The sequence below is a fragment of the Scyliorhinus torazame genome, chromosome 1 (genome assembly GCF_047496885.1).
Source record: "Scyliorhinus torazame isolate Kashiwa2021f chromosome 1, sScyTor2.1, whole genome shotgun sequence".
Lineage (NCBI taxonomy): Eukaryota > Metazoa > Chordata > Chondrichthyes > Carcharhiniformes > Scyliorhinidae > Scyliorhinus > Scyliorhinus torazame.
The window spans coordinates 244615237-244639831 of record NC_092707.1 but is presented as its reverse complement, the minus strand read 5'-3'; the positions used below and the strand labels follow the sequence as shown (position 1 = coordinate 244639831).

Below are 24595 nucleotides of genomic sequence, written 5' to 3'. Positions count from 1 at the left end.
GTAATTATAAACAAAATAATATAAAACAACCAACCCAAGTTGCAATATCAAATAACCGGACAGGCAAGCAAAAGTCCAAAGTAACTTAATCCCCTAAACTAAACTAAACCCCTTAACAACTAACAGTGACTAGGTGCTGGATTCTCCAATTTTGAGGCTATGTCCCTACACCAGCATGGGAATGGTGGCGTTTTACGACCGAATATTTGGCGTAAAACGGCCACCGATTTCCGTTTGCTGGGGGCCAGCAACCAGGCAGAGAAGAGCACCCAGCTCTAGCTGCCGATATGGCCCGGAGAATTGCCGGGTCTGTGGCCGCGCATGCACATGGCGGTGGCCTGCACCGGCCGTGGATGCAACATGGCGGCGGTCTGCAGTGGCCATGCCGTGCAACATGCCGCTGGCCAATCGCGAACCCGGCCTGCAAAATAGTGCCCTCCCCTTTGCCGGCTCGCGAGCCCCGGACCACCCCCCAACAGTGCCCCCAGCCCCTAACAAGGTCCCCCCTGCCCGCGGATTGGCCCTCCCACGACTGTGGCAGCGCTGAACTGAGTCTGCGGTCGCCAAGCCGAGTTCCCGACGGATAATAGCACACGTGACCGACGCCGTCAGGAACTCGGCCGGTTGGGGGCGGAGCATCAGGGAGGCCGCCGCATGTGGCGGAGCATCGCGAAAGTGGCGCCGCCCCCAATTTGGTCGGAAACGGGTATTCTCTGGCTGATCGCCGAACACGGTTTTGACGTCGACGATCAGAGAATCCTGCCCTAGCTCTTTGAAAAAGGAAATGAAAACGAATAGCTTCCATCTTCGGTAGAACCCTTCTACCGACCTCTGATAGGGTACTTAACTTTCTCCAGATGCAAGAAAGACATAAGGTCACCGAACCAGGCTGAGACATTGGGCGGAGTATGATTCCTCCACCCAGGCAAAACACGGCATCAGTCTATTAATGAGACAAAGGCGAGGACATCTGCTTCACCCCCATCTGCAGCACAAGCAAATCGGAAAGCCTGAAAACCAGCGTATATGGCTCCAGATTGACATTAAGTATCTCTGACTTGTAGTTGAAGAGACCCAAAAGTTTACTAACTTGGGACAAGGCCAGAACATAGGAGTGTGGTTAGCCGGCCCCTGAGAGCAACACTCACACCTGTCCCCCACCCCAGAGAAGAACCTGATCATCCTCACCTTGGTCAGATGAGTCCTATGAACCCAATTCACCCTCCCATTTCACCTTTACCTCATTCAATGGAGCCAACTGCGCTGATTGTATGTGGCTTTATATGCAGCCCCACCAGATACAGCCAAAGACAAAATCCTCTTCAAAAGAGAGGAGGGTGCCACCAAGGGAAAATAGGGATAGCCTTGCGCGGAAAATCACAAATCTGCAAGTATCTAAACAGACTGGAACCAGGGAATTGAAATTTCTCCGACAGCTCCTTAAATCTGGCAAACCTTCCCTCCATGAACAGGTGCCCAAATCTATCCAAACCCTTCCCCTCCCATGTTAAACGTTGAGCCCAAACCTGCTGGCAAAAAAAGGTGATTATTGCAGATATTGGCCAGCAAAGACAAAGAACTAAGTTTAAAATGCTGTTTGAGCTGCTTCTAGATTCTCAGCATGGAAACCACTACCGGAAAATCTTACTGGGGAGAAAGGCAGTAATGTGATTACCATTGCACCAAGGCTAGAACCCTGACAGGATCTCGCCTCCATTTGTCCCCATGTGGTACCTGGATCACTGAGCCACCACAGTACCTTCTGAATATTGACTGCCCAATCGTAAAATAATAAATTGGGTAAAACTGAGCCTCCAGATTGTCTATCTCTCTGAAGGAACGCACTTTGGATCCTCGGGGTTTTATCCTCCCAAACAAATGAGAACACTAATTTGTTAACTTTGACAAAAGCGGACTTGGGGAGAATAGTGCGGAGACATTGAAAAATAAATAAAATCTCAGGAGCACATTTATTTTAATATCCGAACTCTGCTCGCCAAGGACAGGGGGAGGATATCCCACCTCTGTAAGTCAGATTTGACCCTATTGACCAGACTAGTATGATATAGTTTATGAAGCGAGGCCCAATCCAGGTGAAGTGCTGGCTCTACGGTTGGAGCCCTGCTTCCCAGATCTCGGAAAACCAGACAGACTTCGTCAAGGGTCGTGAATTGTCGGCCAATATAGGACGTCTGTTAAATGTTGTCCACTCCTCCTCCTCAGTGCCTCCAGCTAGATCTGGCAAGGCGAAAAGGTAACATCCCCAGATGGGCTCTCCTCCCCAAGGGGTTCACTCTTGTCCAAAGTCAACTTATACCCAGAGGAGCCAAATCTCCCAGGCAGCTTCATTATCTGATTCATAGTGGATACTGGGTTAGTAATGTAATGAAGCAGGTCATCCGCATACAAGGATGCCCTATGCTCCACCCCTCCCTGATTTATCCCCCTCCATTGACTGGAAGATCTCACCATTATGGCAAGCGGTTCTAATACCAAAGCAAACAGGGGCGGAGACAGCAGAAAGTAGCCAGAATTTCAAAGCATTCGTGTGAACACCAGCAGTCCTATTCAGTAAACAAATCCAGGATATAAACATTTGCCCAAATCCCAACCTCGCAACAATTTCTAAGAGATATTCCCACTCCACTCTATCAAATGCTTTTTCAGTGTCTAAGGAAACTATCACCTTCGGTTCAGGCACTGAGGAGGAGGAGAGGACAACATTTAACAGACAACGTATAGTGGCCGACCCTTGACGAAGTCTGTCTGGTCAACTGAGATCTGGGAGGTAGGGCTCCAACTGTAGAATCAGCGCTTTAGCAAATAACTTAACACCGCATTTGAAATTTCACCACAAGTGAAATACATCAATACAACCCACACTTTGTTGGGTCCTTGTCTTTCTTAAGGATCAAGGAAATAGAGGCTTGCGCAAGTGTAAAGGGGAACAAACTCCAGGATAAGAAGTTGTTAAACAGAGGCCATGCTAAATTGCCCCTTAGTGTCCAAAGGTTGGTTGGGGTTGCAAGGATGGGGCAGAGGGTGGGCATAGGTAGGTTGCTCTTTCGTAGGGTCGGTGCAGACTCGATGTGACAAATGGCCTCCTTCTGCACTGTAGGGTTTCTATGATTCTATCCTATGTTTCTGTGACCATACATGTGCATGAAGTGTTCATTTGCTAATATTGCCAAGTCCATCTTCTAGATTTATGTTTATAATGTCTGAGATTGTATTTCTACACACTTAATAAACTTTACATCCTTTATCTTCCTGTATTTTCTTCTTTCAAAGTATGAACTTGTATGTGAAGATGCCTGGAAAGTGGATATGTCTCAAGCCTGTCTTGAAATTGGTTTTTTTCTTGGTGCACTGATCACAGGCTACGCAGCAGATAGGTATGTGACACCCTCAGCCTGACTGTTACCTTGTCCACTTGACTCCTTCAACGACCTAAGTGAAAATATTGTTCTATTTGCAGGTTTGGCCGGAAACTTTGTTTACTGGCCTGTCTGGCTGGAACAGGAATATCTGGGATTGCTGTCGCAGTTGCGCCTACTTACCCAGCATTTGTGATTTTCCAAATCCTGGAAGGCTTGTTTGGAAGAGGGATATGCCTGATCAACTCTGTCATTGGTAAGACTTAAGCCTGAATGTCACTTGTGTGTAGCAAATACCTTTCAAAAATACAGTTTTGCATCCTTGACTATAAACACATCGATATCATTTAATAATGGCGCCTCGATCTTTACCTGCACTGAAGAACTCCGCTTGTCGGAGCAGGAAATTACGCTAAGTGTGGCCTTTGGGGGGGGGGTTCCACGCCAGGGCCCAAAATAGCAACAGAGTGCCGTTAGATAGCGGAGTCATTCCCAGGCTCTGATTTTGTTTGGTTAGATGGCGATTATTTCAGAAGGGAATAACTGAACTTTTCAATTGTTCTTCTGACTGAAGCCTATTTGTACTGTTGGTTAGTAGTTTAACAGAACATAATGTTCAAATAAAGTGCTGAGCTAAACAACTCGAGAATGTTCATATCGTTGTTCGCACCGATTCTTGGGTCAGGGTGGTGAAGTGGGGGACGCAAAGTCTGGTCCTGTCATCAGTAGTGAATGTGGGTGGAGTTGGAGCTATTGGTGAGCATAGACCGTGTAAATTGTGAATGAAAAGCTTTGATCCAATTCTGGAATGTCTCGGGATTTGAAGGCGAGCAAAACGCCTTCCCAAAGGGCATTCCCACAAGCCAGGGGAGAAGGATGTCCAACTCTGGATACTGGAATGATGCCTTTGCCAGATGGGAGAGTATTTAGTTTGTGGTTCAGTGTCACTGTAACAGAGTACCATGATAAATTGATGCCACTTGTTCTTTGACTGGACCATTATCTGAAGCCCGTTTCATCTTTTTGGTTGTGGGATCTTAAGATTTTGGTCTGTAATTTATGGTTATTACTGAGTATTTCTGAAAAAGAGACATGCTGTCGAAGCTTTTCATCTTGCACTCATCAGGGCAAATGCAAGAATACCAAATTTCAAAGGGAACAACAGTAACTGCATGTGAAAAGTGTGATGACTTGTTGGCAAGTCTACACTGATGGATTGAAGCATTGTCATGGAGAATGTACCAGGGAAATTATTGCCTCCATGCTTTTCTTATAGCTCAAGGGGATCTGGTGACCATACCTTTCTTGAGTATGAGTCCTCAGTATGCTCGAGGGAGATAAGTTCACTCCAATGTTGCTTCAGCAGCACAGTCCTATTCACTTATTCTTGAACTTGTTAATTTCAACATCCCAATGATAATGACAAATTATCCCATTCTTTTGCACACTTTCCACACATGCCAACATCAACATAATCTCTAGCCCACTTCAGTCAACAATTTATTTCAAGTCCCGAACAGTATTAAAGGATGATGTCACTTGTCGTTTCTGTTGACACCATGTTCGTGACTGAATTGTTCTTGCAGAGTTGGCAGAGGAGGCGTTTCACTCACGGTGCTTGTTGGATTGGGGGGGGGGGGAGATCTTGAGTAGTATAGTGAGTGTTAGATACCCGATTGATGAAGAAGGAATCAGAGGTTAGGCTACCATTTGAATGTAAATGGGGGTTCCACCTAAATTAAGGCAGCAGGTTAGGAGAAGGCAGAAGGAAATTCACTCTGAAGACACCTTCCTTTATCCAACACAAACTTCAACACTAGAACTGAAACGCCACTCTGAGCCAATTTCATTATTCCCCAAGTCAACCTCTGGAGTTATTCTTTTCTATATCCTAATGAACAGAAACAGTAGTATATAGTACGAACATCAAGAATTCAATTATGTGATATGAACGCTGTCGGTGTGCAATTCAGTAGCATAGAGCTCCTTCTCACAGCATTGCAGCGGCTTACCTGTGCTTTCTAGGGCCATAATATGTTTCTTTTGAGCGCTCAGTGGTGTTACATACAGATCTGCCCCCTATTAGTGCCAGAAAATGCTGATTTGCCACAATCCTGATTCACATTTTACAGCACTTCTCACAACCATCGGGAATCTCAAAGCACTTTACAGACAGTAAAGTTATTTTGAAGGATAGTCACTGTTGTAATGTTGTCAGAAAATGTTGCCTTGTCCTCACAGGGGTGGTAGAGGGGTATGTGACCTGGGCACCGTAAGGGTCCTTCTGTTTAATACCTTTCTGTTCCCCTTTTCTCCTCCACATTTCTGTTATGTTTTGCAATTACCACTTTTTGCCCACGGATGATTAATGCCTTTAAGACCAAGCAGCTTACCTTTAATTTAAAAACAGGAAATCTGAGCAGGTTGTGCTGTTTGGTCTGACTCTGTGATGACCCGGACTGACTGGCTTGGCTGGTGGCCAATGAGCTGTCCCATAAGATAGGTTCATCTTAGAGACAGGCAGTGATTAGTTCTGCTGTCTCTGGAATGTTCCTTAGTGTAACCAGGTTTTACTTTTGTTTTGATGTCAGAAGCCTGGAGGGTCACATTTCCCTCTTATCTAGTGGATTCTTTCTAAAGATCCGAGGTAAAAACCTCTCTCTCTGCACAGCCAGACTGAACTGCAAGGAAACCAAAGTCAAGCCACTTGCTCAGGGTTCAGAGGCTTAAAACCCTTTTAAAATCTCATGAGGGGAACTATGTTCTTAACTCAATAATGCCGATGGTCAGTCTGGTGGAGTTGGAAACAGGTAAGAAATAAACGGGCCTGAGGCTGTTCCTTTGAATGAAGGCCCAGGTTGGTAAAAGTTAAAGTGCCTCTCCAGAGGAAATCCTATTGTCTGGGAGTACTGGCGGAATGCAGCTGCCAGAAGACCATCTCTAACACTACACAACTGGCTTCAATCCCTTTTTTTAAAGAAATATTTTTATTCAAATTTTTACATATTTTCAACAAACAGAGTTTTTTACAACAAACTTACAGAAAAAAGAAAAACAAAGAACACATAAATAAACATCTTACAACTACATCACGAATTCCCCCAGTATACAAACCTGGGAGGACAGCCTGCTGCAACAACTTCAATATCAGTCGCAAGGACACTCATCTTTCATTTCATATTAATCCCCTTATTATTTTCACCCTTTTCTCCCCCCCCCTCCCCTCTGTGTGTGTCTGTCTTATGTGTGTTTGGTTCATCGGTGGGACAGTGAAAGGGGGAGTAGTAGATTAGCTGGCCGTTATTCCATTACAATTACGGCATATTTCAACTTTGTTTCAGTTATAAATAAATAGTTATTGTGTTCAGCTTGCAAACCTGGCGGCTATAACTTATTGAGCAGTCAAGGGGACAAAGATACTGAAGACTTGATACAAATTATTGGTTAATTCACTTGTGTTGGGACTCCGGGGTCTGCGGGGCTGGAATCGACTGAGCATTAGCCCAGGGTGTCGGAACAGCACACAGAGGCTGCAATAGGTGTGGGGATAGCAGTGACAATACCTCTGGGTCTGCAGCACAGCAGAAGCCAGGGGAGAGGGCAAGATCTGTGCCAGTCCCATGCCAACTTGATGCCTGTCTCCTTCATGCTCATTAGCAGTGACAGAGGCTAACTTCTGAGAAGAGGATCTCATTGAGCATCCTCATTCAATGCTATCCTGTATGCCGCCCCCTCCTGTACGCTGGGAAGTGAGCCATTCATTACCCCAGGTCTGGCAGCAGCTCATACGCGTGTACATGGCTCACCACTTGCTGATCCGAACTCCAAGCTAAGTGTAATATCAATGAATAGACTGGTGGCTGTGAGTGTCAGATCAAGTGACAGGGCCTCTTCATCAGTGTTGTACTGTTATACTCTTTTTTCACCTCCTGGGTGTGCTGTGACTGGGGAGGCAGTAGTTCTTGGGTGTCTGAAAGCAGGAAATCAGAAGGGGAAGGTTTGTGTGAGAGAAGAGGGCAATGGTGGGATGCAAGAGACCTATGGTCACACCATCAGTAACTTCATCTTCAATATTCTCAGTGATATTGGATGCCGTGGCCCCTTCTCGGTTACAGCATGTTGAAGTAAACCATCTCCTCTGTAAGATTCTGGAGATACATGTGGTATTATCCCCTGCCGGCGTTGCTCTGCTCCTTTCTATTGTGTGCCACCTTGTCCTGTACTAGAGGGAGCCAATGGTTATGCAACATTCTATTTGGATGATGTGCCCACCATAGCTGAATAGCTCAACATATGCAGAGGTTGTGAGAGGTGGGTGTGATGCTGACAGCATTGGTCGGTGTGTGAGTGTGAGCTGGAGTATCTGGATGTGAGAAATCTTTAAGATCAGGCTGCCTGTATCATGTGGTCCTCAAGCAACACGGCTGGGGCCTCCTGTTGCATGCAGAGTTTACTTGCTGCATTCAGGAGATGAGGTGGAAGGCAGGGATGGACAGAGCTTGGTGCAAGGTGTGCTATTGTAATGATAATAATCTTGAGCTTATTTACTTTACAAGACAGAAGCACCAATCACTTATAAGGGATAGGATAAACATGTTGTAGATTCACTTATTAAGGCTAGGCAGTTACACATAGGTATAAAGCTTGAAGACACCAGAGCTGTGTTTGCTGTGCTCTGCTCAAGGTAAAAGTGAAGATAAGACTGGATTGTATGACACATTTCCCTTCTAGTCATGTTATACTGATATCCCTTAAAGGTATATCACAGCACATGTTAGGTTTATGAAGTTTTGGATGGACTCAAGTTTTTGGAGTGTGCAGAGTGGGATGCTGGCTATGAAATTAACACTATGAATGGTAAACAACAGTTTTGACCAGGATTTACCCAGTTGCAGTACAAGTGATGCATTTTCCATACACAAATCTTTCCTGTTGACACAATAGTCCAACCAAGCTTCACTCATTCCCCTAGGTGGGCTGCCATGGCCAAGAGTCTTTTACTCTGTCCCTGTCATTGACAGCTCTGAGGACAACCCTCATCAGTTAAAGTCAAATGCAAATGAGCATGTAAATTTGATGTTTTGTTATGTACCTACCATTATAATCTTCCACAGCAAATTACCTTGTTATCTCTTTCAGCTACAGAACTGGTTGGACCAAGATACAGAAGAGTTGTCATATTCGTAACACAAGTGGTTTTCTCATTGGGTTTAATGTTATTCCCTGGTTTTGCCTATATGATTAGGTCCTGGAAAGGAATCCAAATGGCCATTACCGTTCCACACTTTGTTTTGCTACTTTACTACTGGTAATTTGAATTTACGGCAAATGTTCCCATTGATTAACATTGTACCATAATTGCTTACTGCACAGCAGAATGAATTTTACACGTTTGACCCTTTCCAACTGTAGCTTAATCCCAGAATCTCCGCGTTGGTTGTTATCTCGCAAGAGAATTAAAGAAGCTTTGAAAATCGCCCAGGATGTTGCGGAACAGAATGGCAAGAGTCTCCCATCAACTTACAAAGAGGTAATAATGAATTTTATACTAGGAATATTGGAAAGCCAACATTAACTTTCAAATGCCCCAACCTTGACACTGCATAAATTGCAAAAATGGTTGTTAACTATAATTGTTACAATGCCCGTGAGGATCCATAAACCAAAGTAACTAAATTTACCAAACGACCCTCCGAATTAAGAAATTATCAGACAAGGGCCACATTCAATGTGAATTAAGCATAAGGTACAAACTATGAAGTACACATGATATAGCAGGCACAACAGAGCTAATCACATTGCTATGGATCTGCCAGACCAGGTAAAGATGGCAGATTTCCTTCCCTAAAGGACATTAATGAACCAACTGGGTTTTTACAACTATCAACAATGGTCTCATGGTCATCAAACTTTTAATTAATTCAAATTTCACCATCTGCAGTGGTGGGATTTGAAGCTGGGTCCCCAAAGTATTGCCCTGGATAAGCTGACGGAGGTAATGACGGCAGAATTTGAAAGACAATTTGGCAAGCATTTTGAGAGGCAAGGGAGGGAGATGATGGAGACCCTCAGAAAGTTGGCGGAGGACATATTGGGCCCGATAAAGGAGGCATTGGGAAAGACCTTGGAGAGAGTGCGGGAGCATGGTGAGGTGCTGAAGGGGGTGGAGGAGACCCTGTTGCATCACAGTGATCAGGGAGCCTCACTGGAAGCTGAGCTGTTAATGGTGGAGGGCAGTAACAAGGGCCTGAGGGCTATGGTTGAGGATCTGGAGAATAGGTCAAGGAGGCAGAACCTCAGGATCATGGGGTTGCCAGAGGGGGTAGAGGACCCTAAGCCAACTGAGTACTTTGCTGCGATGTTTGCAAAGTAGTTGGGGGGGGGGAAGGAAGGAGGATTAGGTTCCCCCCACCTCGAACTGGACAGGGCTCACTGGTCGCTCCAAGTGAAACCACGGGCGAATTAGCCACCATGAGCGGTGATAGTGTGCTTTCACAGCTATCGGCCGAAGGAGAGGGTCCTGAAATGGGCCAAAGAATCAGGACACATTAACTTTGTTTCTCTCTTCATCAATGCTATGTAATCTGCCTGCCCCTGTTTGCATCCAGTTGGGAAACGCACAAAACACATGTAGCTACCTCATCTGTGGGAGTGGCCTGGAGAGGAATCAGATATGATGTATTTTTTGAAGGCTTGGAGTGTTCTCAGGTGGAGGAGGAAAACCGGGAAAGGATGGAAAAGCCTTTGGGTATGGAGAAGGTTTTGGCAGCTATTGGGCAAATGCAGACTGGGAAGATTCCCAGTGGAAGTTTACAAGGTGTTTGCAGGACAGTTGGTACCATTGCAGGTGGAAAAGATTGAGGATTTGTTAGCATGGGGTTCTCTTCCTGAGACGTTGATTCAAGTGTCTGTCCATCTTGCTTCTCTTAAAAAAGGATCAGGACTTGGCGGCGTGTGTGGTCATATCACCCAATTTCCCTATTAAATGTAGATACTAAGATTTTGGCCAAGGTGTTAGCACTAAGGCTGGAGCAGTGACTCCCGCAAGGTATTGGGGAGGATCAGACGGGTTTCGTTAAGGGCTGGCTATTGTCGTCTAATGTGTGGTGGTTGTTAAATGTGGTATTGTCCCCAGCAGAGGGGATGGAGCAGGAGGTCATTGTTGCACTGGATGCCGGGAAGTCCTTTGACAGGGCAGAATGGGGGTATTTGTTTGTGGTACTGGAAAAGTTTAGGATAGGGCCTAAATTTGTGTAATGGGTACTGGCATTATATAAGGCTCCGAAGGCCAGTGTCCACAAAAACAACATGAGTTTGGGGTATTTTCAGTTGAACAGGGGTACGGGACACGAGTGTCCTATGTTCCCCCTTTTGTTTGCATTGGTGATAGGACCTTTATCCATTGCGCTGGGCTTCAGATAGGTGGAGGGGGTTAATGAGGCGGTGGGGGGAGGAGTGCAGCATAGCGGTTCCTGTACGCTGATGATCTTCTTCGGTATGTGGCAGACTCGATGCCCACCGTGGACGATATAATGGCCGTTGAAGAGCCTTGGCCCTTTTGCAACGGGACACATTAACTTTGTTTCTCTCTTCATCAATGCTATGTAATCTGCCTGCCCCTGTTTGGATCCAGTTGGGAAACGCACAAAACACATGTAGCTACCTCATCTGTGGGATTGTAATGCTAGCCAGTGCACCTCCAGCACTGTTGGCGTCTCCTGAATGCAGCAAGTAAATCTGCATGCAACAGGAGGCCCCAGCAGTGTTGCTTAACCTTCGCGAGGTTAAAAACTTCATAAGATCCCCCAGCTATACTGAGGCACTGTGTGAAGAAGTTGACCTCTATCCCATCAGCATCGGCCCTTGGAAAGGGCACGCCTTCACCCTACCCCGTAATCCAGTAACCCCGCCTAACCTTTTGGACACTAAGGGGAAATGTATCATGGGCAATCTACCAAACCTGCATATCTTTAGACTGTGGGACGAAACCGAAGCACCCGGAGAAAATCCACACAGACACGGGGAGAACATGCAGACTCCACACAGACAGTCATCTGAGGCCAGAATTGAACCCGGATCCCAGGCGCTGTGAGGCAGCAGTGCTAGCCACTGTGCCACCGTGCCGCCCGTATGCACTACTTTGAGCTATATTAAGCCAAGCATCGTAAACAAGGACATGGCGTTCACCCTCCGCAGGGCCTCACTCCACACCCCATCCTCCAACACCAGTCCTAACTTCTCCTCCTACTTGGATAAACTCAGCAGGTCTGTGGAGAGAGACACAGAGTTAACATTTTGAGTCCGTATGAATCTTCTTCAGAAGTCACTTAGTTTATGCATTACAGAGATATGTTGCAAGGTGATCAAGGTTGGGAAATGCATATTCCAACATTTTCAATATTGAGAAAGCACAATAATCAGAAAGACAGACAGAATAACAAAGGAGGAGGAGGGGAAGCCCTGATAGTGAAGGATGGCCAGATGGTATTAGGTAGAAATTCTTCAAAAGATCATGAAGTTGAATCAGTACAGGTGGAAGTTAGAGTAGCAAGAGTCAGAAAGCACTGGTGGGGATTATTCATAGGCCCCCTGACAGTAGTTATACCATTGGTCAGTGCATTGGACAGAGCAGGGCAGCATGGTCACACAGCGTCACAACGCCAGAAACCCAGGTTTGATTCTGACCTTGGGCGACTGTCTGTGTGGAGTTTGCACATTCTCTCCGTGTCTGCGTGGGTTTCCTCGGGTGCTCCAGATTCCTTCCATAGTTCAAAAATGTGCAGGTTAGGTGGATTGGCTATGCTAAATTGTCCTGTAGTGTCCAAAGGTTAGGTGGGGTTACGGGGATAGGGTGGGGGAGTGGGCCTACGTAGGGTGCTCTTTCGGAGGGTCGGTGCAGACTCGATGGGCTGTATGGCCTTCTTCGGTACTGTCGGGATTCTATAATTAAACAATATATTTTGGGAGCTTGTAATAAAGGCAGTGCATTAATTGTGGGGACTTCAACTTTCACACATACTGGGATAATGAAATTTAGAAATGGTGACTTCCGGTGGCGGCCATGGATGGGATAAAGCAGTGAAGAGTGAGACAGCGAGGAGAAATCCCCCTTCTGTGTATGGAGAATTGGACCAGAAGTGGTCGTGTGAGACGACAAAGTCCTATCAGGGAGATGCAAGCAGAGCCGGTAACGCGGGAAAGCATGGCGGAGAGCAAGGGCAGCGGAGAGACGGCACAATGGTCGATGGAGCAGCTGGCGAAGTTTTTCGAAGATTGCTTCGCCAAGCTGAAGAAGGACACGCTGGACCCGATTAAGGCTTCGATTGATCAAGTGGTTCAGAATCAGGAAACCCACGGGAGAGCAATCCAGGAGGTCGAACAAAAGTTGTCCGAGCATGAGGAGTATATAACCGTGCTGGAAAGCAAGGTGGGGATGATGAACGACTGCCAGAAAAGAATGCAGGAGAAGCTGGAGGACCTGGAGAACAGGTCCAGGAGGCAGAATCTCAGAATTGTCGGCGTCCCTGAAGGCAGTGAGGGATTGGATACGAGGGCCTATGTGATGGACATGTTGGAGAAGTTGATAGGGGCTGGGGCATTCCCTCGGCCCCTGGAAGTGGATAGAGCGCACAGAGCCCTCGCAAGGAAGCCCAGAGCAAACGAACCGCCGAGGGCCATGGTGGTACGTTTTCACCTTTTCATGGACAAGGAACACGTTTTGCGGTGGGCCAAGAAAGAACGGAGCAGCAAGTGGGAGAACTGTGAGTTGCGCATTTATCAGGACCTGGGAGCGAATTTGGCCGAGAGGCGAGCTGGGTTCAATTGGGGAAAAACGACCCTCTTTTAGAAGGGGGTGAAGTTCAGGATGCTGTACCCAGCCCGCATGTGGGTCACACATGAGGAACGGGACTTCTACTTTGAAACGCCAGACGAAGTATGGACTTTTATTAAAGAAATGAAGCTGGAGGCTAATTAAAAGACACTTAAGCCTTGGAGAAGTACTGTGGCAGCGATTTGGGTGCTGGATTGTAAAAATGTAAGTAGCTCTATGTGAAATAATGGGCTGTGTGGATGGTTAAAGGTTGATCTGTCTTGCAGGGACCTTGTTCGAGGGGGGGATGGGCTTTGAATTTAGTTCTGCTTTTTGGGTGACTATTTTTTCTAAAGTGATGGTTTCTTCACCTTTTTATTTTCTCTGTTGTTTGTTTACTGGGGAATGTGATGCTTTTAAAATGTTTATTCATGTGGGGGGAGAGGAGTGAACAATAGGGAGACAGACTGCTTGGTGCCAGGCGTGGGAGCTATCGAGTCAGCATGGGTCAGCTGACTCTCGGAAGCGCAATGGGGGGTGGACAGGTGTTAAGCTGGAGCTTGACTTGGGGGATTGGGTTTTTAGTGTTGTTGATAGGGGGGTGGGAGGGGGGGGGCTGTTACTAGGGGACAAATGGGAGGTCGGGAACGGCGACAGCCCAAGTAGAGACTCGAGGAAGCGGAGGGCACGAGCTCGAGGCTGGCCTAAAAAGGGTGATGGCTAGTCCCCGGGAAGGGGGGGGGGGGGAGGAGGAGTGTTGGAAGCCCCCCATCCAGGCTGATCACATGGAACGTGAGAGGATTGAATGGGCCAGTCAAGAGGGCTCGCGTGTTCACGCATTTGAGGGAACTGAAGGCGGACGTGGCAATGCAACAAGAGACACACCTAAAGGTTACAGACCAGACGAGATTGAGGAAGGTGTGGGTTAGCCAAGTGTTCCACTCAGGACTGGACACAAAGACCAGGGGGGTAGCGATCTTGATCAGCAAACGTGTGGCATTCGAGGCAGGGAGAATCGTGTCAGACAAGGGGGGTAGGTACATAATGGTGAGTGGGAAGCTGGAAGGGGTACGAGTGGTACTTGTGAACATATATGCTCTGAATTGGGATGACGTGGAATTTATGAGGCGGGTGTTGGGTAAGATCCCAGACTTAGAGTTACATAACCTGATCATGGGAGGAGACTTCAACAAAGTCATTGATCCGGAATTGGACCGATCAAAATCTAGGACAGGGAGGAGGCCGGCTGCGGCAAAGGAATTGAAGGGTTTTATGGAACAGATGGGGGAGTAGACCCATGGAGGTTTGCACGGCCGAGGACTAAGGAGTTTTCCTTTTTATTACATATCCGCAAGGTATACTCTCGCATCAACTTTTTTGTTCTGAGCAGGGCGCTAATGGCGAAAGTAGTGGAGACTGAGTACTCGGTAATTGCAGTGTCGGATCATGCCCGCACTGGGTGGATCTACGGGTTAGTGTGGAGAGAGGGCAATGCCCGCTGTGGAGACTGGATGTGGGGTTGCTAGCGGACGAAGCGATCTGTGGGCGGGTTAACAAGTCCATCCAGAACTACCTGGAAATAAATGATACGGGGGAGGTCTCTGCAGCGACAGTCTGTGAAGCTTTGAAGGCAGTAGTCAGAGGGGAATTAATCTCGACACAGGCCCAAAGAGAAAAGGTGGAACGGGCTGAGATGGATAGATTAGTGCAGGAGATACTCCAGGTGGACAGGAGATACTTGGAGGCCCCGGACGCGGGGCTACTGAGGGAGCGGTGGAGGTTACAGGTGGAGTTTGGGCTGTTGACCACAGGAAAAGCGGTGGAACAGTTGAGGAAGGCAAGGGAGGCGATTTATGAGTACGGGGAAAAGGCAAGCAGAATGTTAGTGTACCAGCTCAGGAAAAGGGAGGCGGCCAGGGAGATAGGTAAATTAAAGAGTAGAGACGGTAATACTGTCCTGGACCCAGCGGGGGTGAACGAGGTGTTTAAGGACTTTTATAGTAAATTATATGAGTCGGAGCCCCCGGCTGGGGTGGAGGGGATGAGGCAGTTTTTGGATCAGTTGAGGTTTCCGAGGGTGGAGGAGGACCTGGTGGAGGGGCTGGGAGCCCCAATTGAGATTGAGGAAACAATCAAGGGGCTGGAGTGCATGCAGTCGGGCAAGGCCCCGGGGCCTGACGGCTCCCCGGTGGAATTCTATAAGAAGTTTTCAGAGATATTGAGCCCACTCCTGGTGAGGACATTTAACAAATCAAGAGAGAAGGGAGTCCTCCCCCCAACAATGTCACAGGCCTCGATTTCATTGATCTTGAAACGGGAGAAGGATCCGGAGCAATGCGGGTCATACAGGCCAATTTCTCTACTGAATGTGGATGCCAAACCGCTGGCTAAGATACTGCCCACAAGGATAGAGGACTGTGTCCCGGGGGTGATAGGGGAAGACCAGACGGGATTTGTAAAGGGCAGGCAATACAAGGCCAATGTTCGAAGGGTTCTAAATGTTATTATGATGCCCTCAGAAGGAGGGGAGGCAGAGGTGGTGGTAGCGATGGATGCGGAGAAAGCTTTTGATTGGGCGGAGTGGAATTACATGTGGGAGGCGCTGGGAAGGTTTGGGTTTGGTGAGGGCTTTATTGACTGGGTGCGGTTGCTCTATCAGGCACCAGTAGCGAGTGTGTGTACTTTAAACTACACCAAGGGACGAGGCAAGGGTGACCCCTCTCCCCGTTACTGTTTGTTCTGGCCATAGAGCCTTTGGCCATTGCGTTAAGAGCCTCTAGGAACTGGAACGGGCTGGTTCGGGGGAGTGGGGGGGGTGGAGCACCGGGTCCTGCTCTACGCAGATGACCTGCTCTTGTACATTTCGGACCCGTCGGAGGAGATGGGGGAAGTAATGCAAATCTTGGGGGAATTTGGCAATTTTTCAGGGTATAAATTAAACATGGGGAAAAGCAAGATGTTTGTGATCCAGGCAAGAGGACAGGAGAAGAGACTGGGAAAGCTGCCACTTAGAATGGTAGGGAAGAGCTTTTGATATCTGGGAATCCAGGTGGCCCGGAAATGGGAGGTACTACACAAGTTAAACCTATCCCGGTTGGTAGAACAAATGGAAGGGGACTTTAAGAGATGGGACATGCTCCTGCTATCACTGGCGGGGTGGGTACAGTCCGTGTAAATGACGGTCCTCCCCAGATTTCTGTTTGTCTTTCAGTGCCTCCCCATCTTCATCCCTAAGGCCTTTTTCAAGCGGGTGAATAAGATTATTTTGGGCTTTGTGTGGGCGAGAAAAACCCCGCAAGTGAAGAAAGTGTTGCTGGAGCGCAGTCGGGGGGAGGGTGGGTTGACGCTGCCGAACTTCTGCAATTACTGCTGGGCGGCTAATATAGCCATGATTAGGAAGTGGGTAGTGGGGGAGGGGTCGGCATGGGAGCGGATGGAGGCAGCGTCATGTAAAGACACCAGTCTTGGAGCATTGGTAACGGCACCTCTTCCGTTCTCGCCGGCCCGATACGCCACAAGTCCGGTGGTAGTGGCGGCTCTGAGGATCTGGGGGCAGTGGAGGAGATAAAGAGAGTGGAGGAAGCATCGATTTGGACCCCGATTTATAAAAACTACAGGTTGATACCGGGTAGGCTAGATGGCGGGTTCCGGAGTTGGCAGAGGGCAGGAATTAGAAGGATTAGAATTATTTATAGACGGGAGCTTTCCCAGCTTGAAAGCTTTGGAGGATAAATTTAAATTGCCAGCAGGGAATGGTTTTAGGTATTTGCAGGTGCGCGACTTCCTGAGAAAGCAGGTGCCGGCCTTTCCGCTGCTGCCGCCACGGGGGATACAGGATAGAGTATTTTCCATTACCTGGTGGGGGAGGGGAAGGTATCGGATATTTACCAGGAGCTTTCGGAGGTGAAGGAAACTCCGGTGGAGGAGCTTAAGGGCAAGTGGGAGGACGAGCTAGGTGGAGAGATAGAGGCGGGTCTATGGGCGGATGCCCTAAGCAGGGTTGATACCTCCTCCTCGTGCGCCAGGCTTAGCCTGATACAATTTATGGTAGTCCACCGGGCACACATGACAGTGGCTAGGACGAACAAGTTTTTCGGGGTAGAGGATAGGTGTGCGAAGTGCGCGGGAAGCCCAGCAAATCATGTCCACATGTTTTGGGCATGCCCGAAGCTTAGAGGGTTTGCAGGTTTTTGCTAAGGCTATGTCCATGGTGCTAAAAATACGGGTGGTGTCAAATCTGGAGGAAGCGATCTTTGGAGTGTCGGAAGATCCGGGAGTTCAGGGCGCGAAAGAGGCCAACGTCCTGGCCTTTACCTCCCTGGTAGCCCGGAGATGGATCGTTTTAATATGGAGGGACTCGAAGCCCCCGAGTGTAGAGACCTGGCTGGGATAGTGACATGGCTGGGTTTCTCAGTCTCGAGAAAATAAAGTTCGCCTTCAGAGGGTCAATGGTCGGGTTCACCCGGAGGTGGCAGCCGTTCGTCGACTTTCTCGTATTAAAAATGTCAGCAGATGCAGTATTCCGGGGGGTGGGGGGGGGGGGGGGGGGGGGGTTTTGGGGGGGGGGGGGTGCGGGCGGGGAGGGGGGGGAATTATTGTTGTATGGTTGAGGTGTGTGAAGATTGGGCTGGGGGGGAAATGTTTATTTTACCATGTTGATGTCATTGTTTTCGTTACTGTTATAAACATTTTCAAATACCTTAATAAAATATTATTTTCTAAAAAATTTAGAAATGGTCTAAAATATGAGTTTGCCGAATGTTTTTGTGAATGTCTTGGAACAATATGTTGTGGAACTGACTGGAGATAAAACTATTTAACTATTGTGTCATGAAGTAGGGTTAATTAGTAACATCATAGTCACGAGCTACTGGGAAATTGTGATCATAATACTACTGAGTGCCATGTTATGTTTGGAAGTGACATTCTCTAATCACAAAACAAAACCTTAAATTTAAACAAAACCAACAGAATAGGTATGTGGGGAGAACCGGCTACTGTTAATTGACTAAAAGGTATGGGGATAAATCTACAATTCAAAATATTCCACAAAAATACATCCAGCTGAAAAACAAAAACTCAGCAAGAAAGTTAAAATGGCATTAGATTAAAGGGGGAGGGGGGGGGGGAGTAACAAGTCTGAGGATTGGGAGTGATTTAGAAACCAGCAAAGGACCACCAGAAAGTTAATAAAAATGGAAAAAATCGATTGTGAGAATAAAGTAGCCAGAAATATCAAAACAGTTTGTAAGAGCTCCTGAGGGATGCGGGATGTGCCTCTGAGAGATGGGAGCGTTCATCATAGCTCATGTTTCAGTGGCTGCTGACATCAAATCAACATGTTGCGGAGCTGTGATGTATTTGATTTTGACACCAGGTAGCTGGGGGATATACATTTTCCATTTCCAATGCTTAGGCACCCAGCTTGGACCCTTCGACTTCACCTCCACAAGCAGACAAGGTGGAGATGACAGACGAAGGGACACCTCTGGTTCTCTGCCTCGCCCTGGTGTTTTGTACTATCTTCCCGTGATATTTTTTGTTCTTTTTTTCTTTTCTGTTTGAGTGTCTGTGAATACCCTTTAATGCCATTGGCTGCTTAGTTACAACGTGATGACATCGCACCAACTCCACACTGGGAAATTTCAGAAAGCTGGCACGCAATCAGTTGGAATACCACCGGATGGCGATAGAGCTAAAGTCCTCACCAGAGAGGTTGCTAAATCTTTCAGCAAGACTTGCCTTGAGACTTGTGATGGGTGTGCTTTCACTGACTCAAAACTCTGGGTCACTGTGGCAAGGTGTTGCACTTCCATAAGACCATAAGACATAGGAGCGGAAGTAAGGCCATTCGGCCCATCAAGTCCACTCCGCCATTCAATCATGGCTGATTTCAACTCCATTTTCCCGCTCTCTCTCCATAGCCCTTAATTCCTCGAGAAATCAAGAATTTATCAACTTCTGTCTTAAAGACACTCAACGTCCCGGCCTCCACCGCCCTCTGTGGCAATGAATTCCACAGACCCACCACTCTCTGGCTGAAGAAATTTCTCCTCATCTCTGTTCTAAAGTGACTCCCTTTTATTCTAAGGCTGTGCCCCCGGGTCCTAGTCTCCCCTGCTAATGGAAACAACTTCCCTACATCCACCCTATCTAAGCCATTCATTATCTTGTAAGTTTCTATTAGATCGCCCCTCAACCTCCTAAACTCCAATGAATATAATCCCAGGATCCTCAGACGTTCATCGTATGTTAGGCCTACCATTCCTGGGATCATCCGTGTGAATCTCCGCTGGACCCGCTCCAGTGCCAGTATGTCCTTCCTGAGGTGTGGGGCCCAAAATTGCTCACAGTATTCTAAATGGGGCCTAACTAATGCTTTATAAAGCTTCAGAAGTACATCCCTGCTTTTATATTCTAAGCCTCTTGAGATGAATGACAACATTGCATTTGCTTTCTTAATTACGGACTCAACCTGCAAGTTTACCTTTAGAGAATCCTGGACTAGGACTCCCAAGTCCCTTTGCACTTCAGCATTATGAATTTTGTCACCGTTTAGAAAATAGTCCATGCCTCTATTCTTTTTTCCAAAGTGCAAGACCTCGCACTTGCCCACGTTGAATTTCATCAGCCATTTCTTGGACCACTCTCCTAAACTGTCTAAATCTTTCTGCAGCCTCCCCACCTCCTCCATACTACCTGCCCCTCCACCTATCTTTGTATCATCGGCAAACTTAGCCAGAATGCCCCCAGTCCCGTCATCTAGATCGTTAATATATAAAGAGAACAGCTGTGGCCCCAACACTGAACCCTGCGGGACACCACTCGTCACCGGTTGCCATTCCGAAAAAGAACCTTTTATCCCAACTCTCTGCCTTCTGCCTGACAGCCAATCGTCAATCCATGTTAGTACCTTGCCTCGAATACCATGGGCCCTTATTTTACTCAGCAGTCTCCCGTGAGGCACCTTATCAAAGGCCTTTTAATACAAAGGCCCAACTAATACAAGTTCCCACAATGAAGGGGTGAGGCCTGCCCAGCTGGGGCTCGTTAGCAGGACCTATAAATGAAGCTTCCAGAATTTATACCTCAATCAAAATCTCAGAAACTAATTTTCTTGCCATTATCACATTGCACAAATTACCTGCATCACTTCCAATAGCACAAGAGCTTGTACACTTCAAACGTACTTCATTGGCTGTAAAGCATTTTGGGAAAGTCACTATATAAATTCAATTATTTCTTTCATTAGAGCAAGGCATGGTAAGGGGAGATTTAATAGAGCTGTTCAAAATTATCGAGTCGGTATAAGGAGAAACCATTTCCACTGGCACGAGAGTCAGGAACCAGAGGGTAGAAAAGAAAACGGGGAGATGTGGAGAATTGTTTCCAGTCAGTGAGCTGTCATGATGTGGAATGCATTGCCCGAAAGGTTGATGGAAGCATGATTTAATCATGACTGTGCCAGCCTTCACGAGAACCACGGGGGAAATCGCTCATTGATCTCCCCGTGGGCTTCTTGGATTATGGGTTTCTGTGGTGAGGGGGCGGAGGCTCACCCAGTTGGGGCTCGTTAGCGGGTCCTTTAAATGTGGCTCCCAGACACATTCACATACCAGCAGTTCCCGTTAGTCCTGGGCTGGGACGTTTGTTTTGTGTGCCGCAGTAGCATCTTTATTTTCAGTTTCAAATAAACCAATTTGGCCTTTCACTCCGCGCCTCCTGGAATTAGTACACTTACTTTCAATCGGGAACTGGATATTTATTTAAAAATGGGGAAAAATGCATACAACATAGGCAATGCTCCCTCTAAGCTTCATAGTCCCTGGCTGTGCGGCATTCAGGATTGCACTTCACAGGATCTAGGCAGACAGGCAGCACACCAGCAATTCCCCCTTTAAGGTACATGCATCTGTGGCCTCCTGTTAATCTGAAATAGACCATGCAGCCCAACAAGCTAATTGCAGATACCCAACAAAAATTTGATTCAAAGGAATTTAACATTTTTATTCCAATGACATGACTTACTGGTGTTTTTCAGATGATAAGAGGAGAGAACAGTTCTGAAGAGATAAAGAATCCTTCCTTACTGGATTTATTTCGGACACCACAAATGAGAAAGCGGACACTTATTTTAATGTATTCCTGGTAAGATCAGAAATTGACAGTCTATGGTTCATTACTGAATGGGTGAGACGATTTTGATCCCATAAATACAGTTGCATGCCATTTGCATGACCTCTGGACTTGAGTTATTTTGAACATCATTGAATAAAACCCCATACAAAACGAGGACTTCTCAGGATCAATCCCAGGCTCGGCTGCAAGACCATGTGATAGGCAGTGGAAAATCAGCCTGTCTTGACCCTTGACTACACAATGACTATCATTGAAAGTCCGTGGATGTTGGAGAGGGCAGGATCAGGGTGTGACAAATGAGCAATCATCACAATGCCAGCACATATCCATGCAAGTTCAATTGGAGTTCAAGCAGTATTGGTGAAATTGGAGTAATACTGTTGTTCAATGTGAGCAAGTGAAGATGTTTCTCAATCATCCATGCAGAAATATTTGCATCGATAATTTGATTGTAGTAAGTAATCAGATATTTGCATATCACGGATAAGAGTCAAATTTGTTCCTGGTGACAATTTATAATACCTATGTGATTTACTATACTAACACTTTCCATTTTCTGGCGGTTAAGGTAAAGGCAAAATGGAATGGTGTGGTTTATTACCATGAATTTGCCCCTAATGAGTATCAAACCAGAGTCTTCCTCACCAAATTGTCTGCAGCCATAGCCGTGGTCCTGGGGTAAAGGGTGGGGAGGGAATAACGAAAGGAGGCTTTGCTGTCGCCTTCTGTCTGTCGCTGGAAGGCAGTTTCCAGGGACCTGCCATGCTTCGCTTGTAGAATGAGGCCCATCTGCTGCTGGTAAGACCCCGGCAACATCCCCAATCTGGCCCCAAGTGGCGGCTAATGGCACAAATTGGTGACCTGCCGCTGCCAGGCAGGTAGCTGCTTCCATTCGTCATCCAGCAGGATCAACAGGAACGTGCCAGGCCACTGATCTGAAGCGCCATGTTCAAAACTCCACCGCCCCCTAACCCGCCATCAAATCTGCCTTTGCGCGACTGGTACGTTTCCACAGGCAGAACACAGGCAACCCTGAGGAAGATATCACATCATGGAGACCATCTTGATTGTGATATAGCTTTGTGAAGAATTGTATCAACATCGATTTTTTGCCATTTGATTCTTTGCAGCTTCTCTGAGGCTCTGCCATTCATAGTGAGTCCTGGAAAAAGTTAATATTTGGACTGGGGAAATGCCATTCTCAATGGGATTTACCTCTCCCCGTGTGTTACTAAGAGGAAGAAATTGAAGAGGATTGACTGTCAAATTAGGATGAGGCACAGAAGAAATTTATTTCCAGTTAACCTACTCCATAGGGCTAACCGACCTAAAGGCCTTGGGCAGGATTCTCCACTCCCGCGCCGAAGTGGCCGCGCCGTCGTGAAGCCCGTCGAGGTTCGCGACGGCATGAAACGGCCCCGATCCCGACCGATTCAGGCCCTGACAATGGGCTAGGATCGGGGCCGTGTCATCTACACGCGCCAGGCCTTGTCGCCCGCGTAAAAGCGGCGCCGCATAGATGACGCGGCCGGCGCCGCATAACGGGCGTCATCTGTGCATGCGCGGGTTGGCCAGCGCCAACCCGCACATGCGTGGTTGCCGTCCTCTCTAAGTCCGCCCCGCAAGAAGATGGCGGACGGATCTTGCGGGGCCGCGGAAGGAAGGAGGTCCTCCTTGAGAGAGGACGGCCCAACGATTGGTGGGCACCGATCGCGGGCCATGCCACATTTAAGGTACCCCCCGGTGCAGGATCCCCCCCTCACCCCCCTGCAGCCCCCCCCCCCCCCCTCCAGCGTTCACGCACCAGTCACGACGGCAGCGACCAGGTGTGGACGGCGCCGGGGGGAACCCGCCGTTTTGACCTGGCCGCTCGGCCCATCCGGGCCTCAGAATAGCGGGGGTGCCGGAGAATCGCCATTTTGGGTGTCTCCGGCGATTCTCCGGCCCGCGGAACTCGACGGGGCCGTTTTCCCCGCTTGGGAGAATTGCGGGAGGGCGTCGGAACGGCATCCTGGAAAATGTTGGCGGCCCAGGCGATTCTCCCAACCGGCGCGGGAGTGGAGAATCTCGCCCCCTATTTCATTTTTCTGTCCTTACCTCGCAGAAGGCTATGCTTTCCAACGGAGCTATTGGAGAGTTATCCTGGCTGTGACTGAGGTGCCACAATGCCCTTCCATTAAGAGAACAGCACTGTCAATACAAGTGAATGTGACCACTGTTTTGAATGGTTTTTGCCACTGGCTCTGTCCAGGTTGTTTTGGAGGATTTCACATCATTTTCATGGCATTGCATGGAGAAGGTCATTAATGGTCTACTTAGGCAAACCGTGTGGAACAAACAAAACAAAGACAACAGGTAGCATCCTCACAGATCCAAGTGCAATTGATTGAACACAAATGGACATCGACTGGTGAATTAGTGGACAAACTATATTAAACACTAATTCAGCTCCAGATGGATTATTGTGTCCAATTCTGGGCACCACAGGAGAAGGTACAGAAGAAATTTATGAGAGTGGTTTCAGAGGTAAGGGAGTATGGTTATGTGATTAGCCTGGAATAAATATGGGGTTGTTGCCTTTAGAACAGAGAAGGCTAAGAGGAGATTTGAGGGAGCTGCTTGGAATCATGAAGGGGTTAGATAGGGTAACTGAAAAGAAGTTGTTTCCAAACGCTAAAGAGCCAAGGGCCAGAGGCAACATGAGGAAAAATGATTTAATACAATGAGTGCCCAGAATTCAGAATGTGCAGTCTGGTAGGGGGCTGAAAACAAATTCAAGAGCAGCTTTCGAAAGGGATCGGGATGAGCACCTGAAGGAGAAAATATTGCAGGCGTTTGGCGAAGGGACTGACTGCATTACTCTTTGAAAGATGTGGGGCGTCATTCTCCGCCGGCGGGAGTCTCCGTTCTGCCGGCGCCCGGGGGTTTCCCGACGGCGTGGGGCTGCCCCACAATGGGAAACCCCATTGACCGGCCGGTGTTACGGAGACTCCCGCCGGCCGGTCGGGGCAGAAATGTGGCGGGGCGGGTAGGAGAATTAGGCCCAGGGGCGGGATTCTCTGACCCCCCCGCCGGGTGGGAGAATCGCATGGGGTTGGCGTGAAACCCACCCCCGCCACCCTCCCAATTCTGCCGCCCCCCCAAAACCGGCCCAGCGTGAGTGGCGCCGCCCGCCTCGGAGAATGGCGGGGACCGGCGTGATTCAATGGGCACCGGGGTCGCCCAAATTCTCTGGTCCGCGATGGGCCGAAGTCTCGCCTGCCTGTAG

At 47.9% G+C, this 24595-nt stretch overlaps 1 protein-coding gene across 1 annotated transcript in view; it reads left to right on the top strand.

Moving 5' to 3' along the window:
* LOC140420062 (solute carrier family 22 member 3-like) overlaps positions 1–24595 on the top strand; it is a 63782-nt gene that overhangs the window by 4155 nt on the left and 35032 nt on the right. Inside the window, exons 2-6 of the mRNA XM_072504091.1 lie at positions 3292–3395; positions 3479–3633; positions 8517–8685; positions 8790–8907; positions 21230–21336. Coding sequence (XP_072360192.1) covers positions 3292–3395; positions 3479–3633; positions 8517–8685; positions 8790–8907; positions 21230–21336 — 653 coding nt within the window. The remainder of the gene's footprint in view (positions 1–3291; positions 3396–3478; positions 3634–8516; positions 8686–8789; positions 8908–21229; positions 21337–24595) is intronic.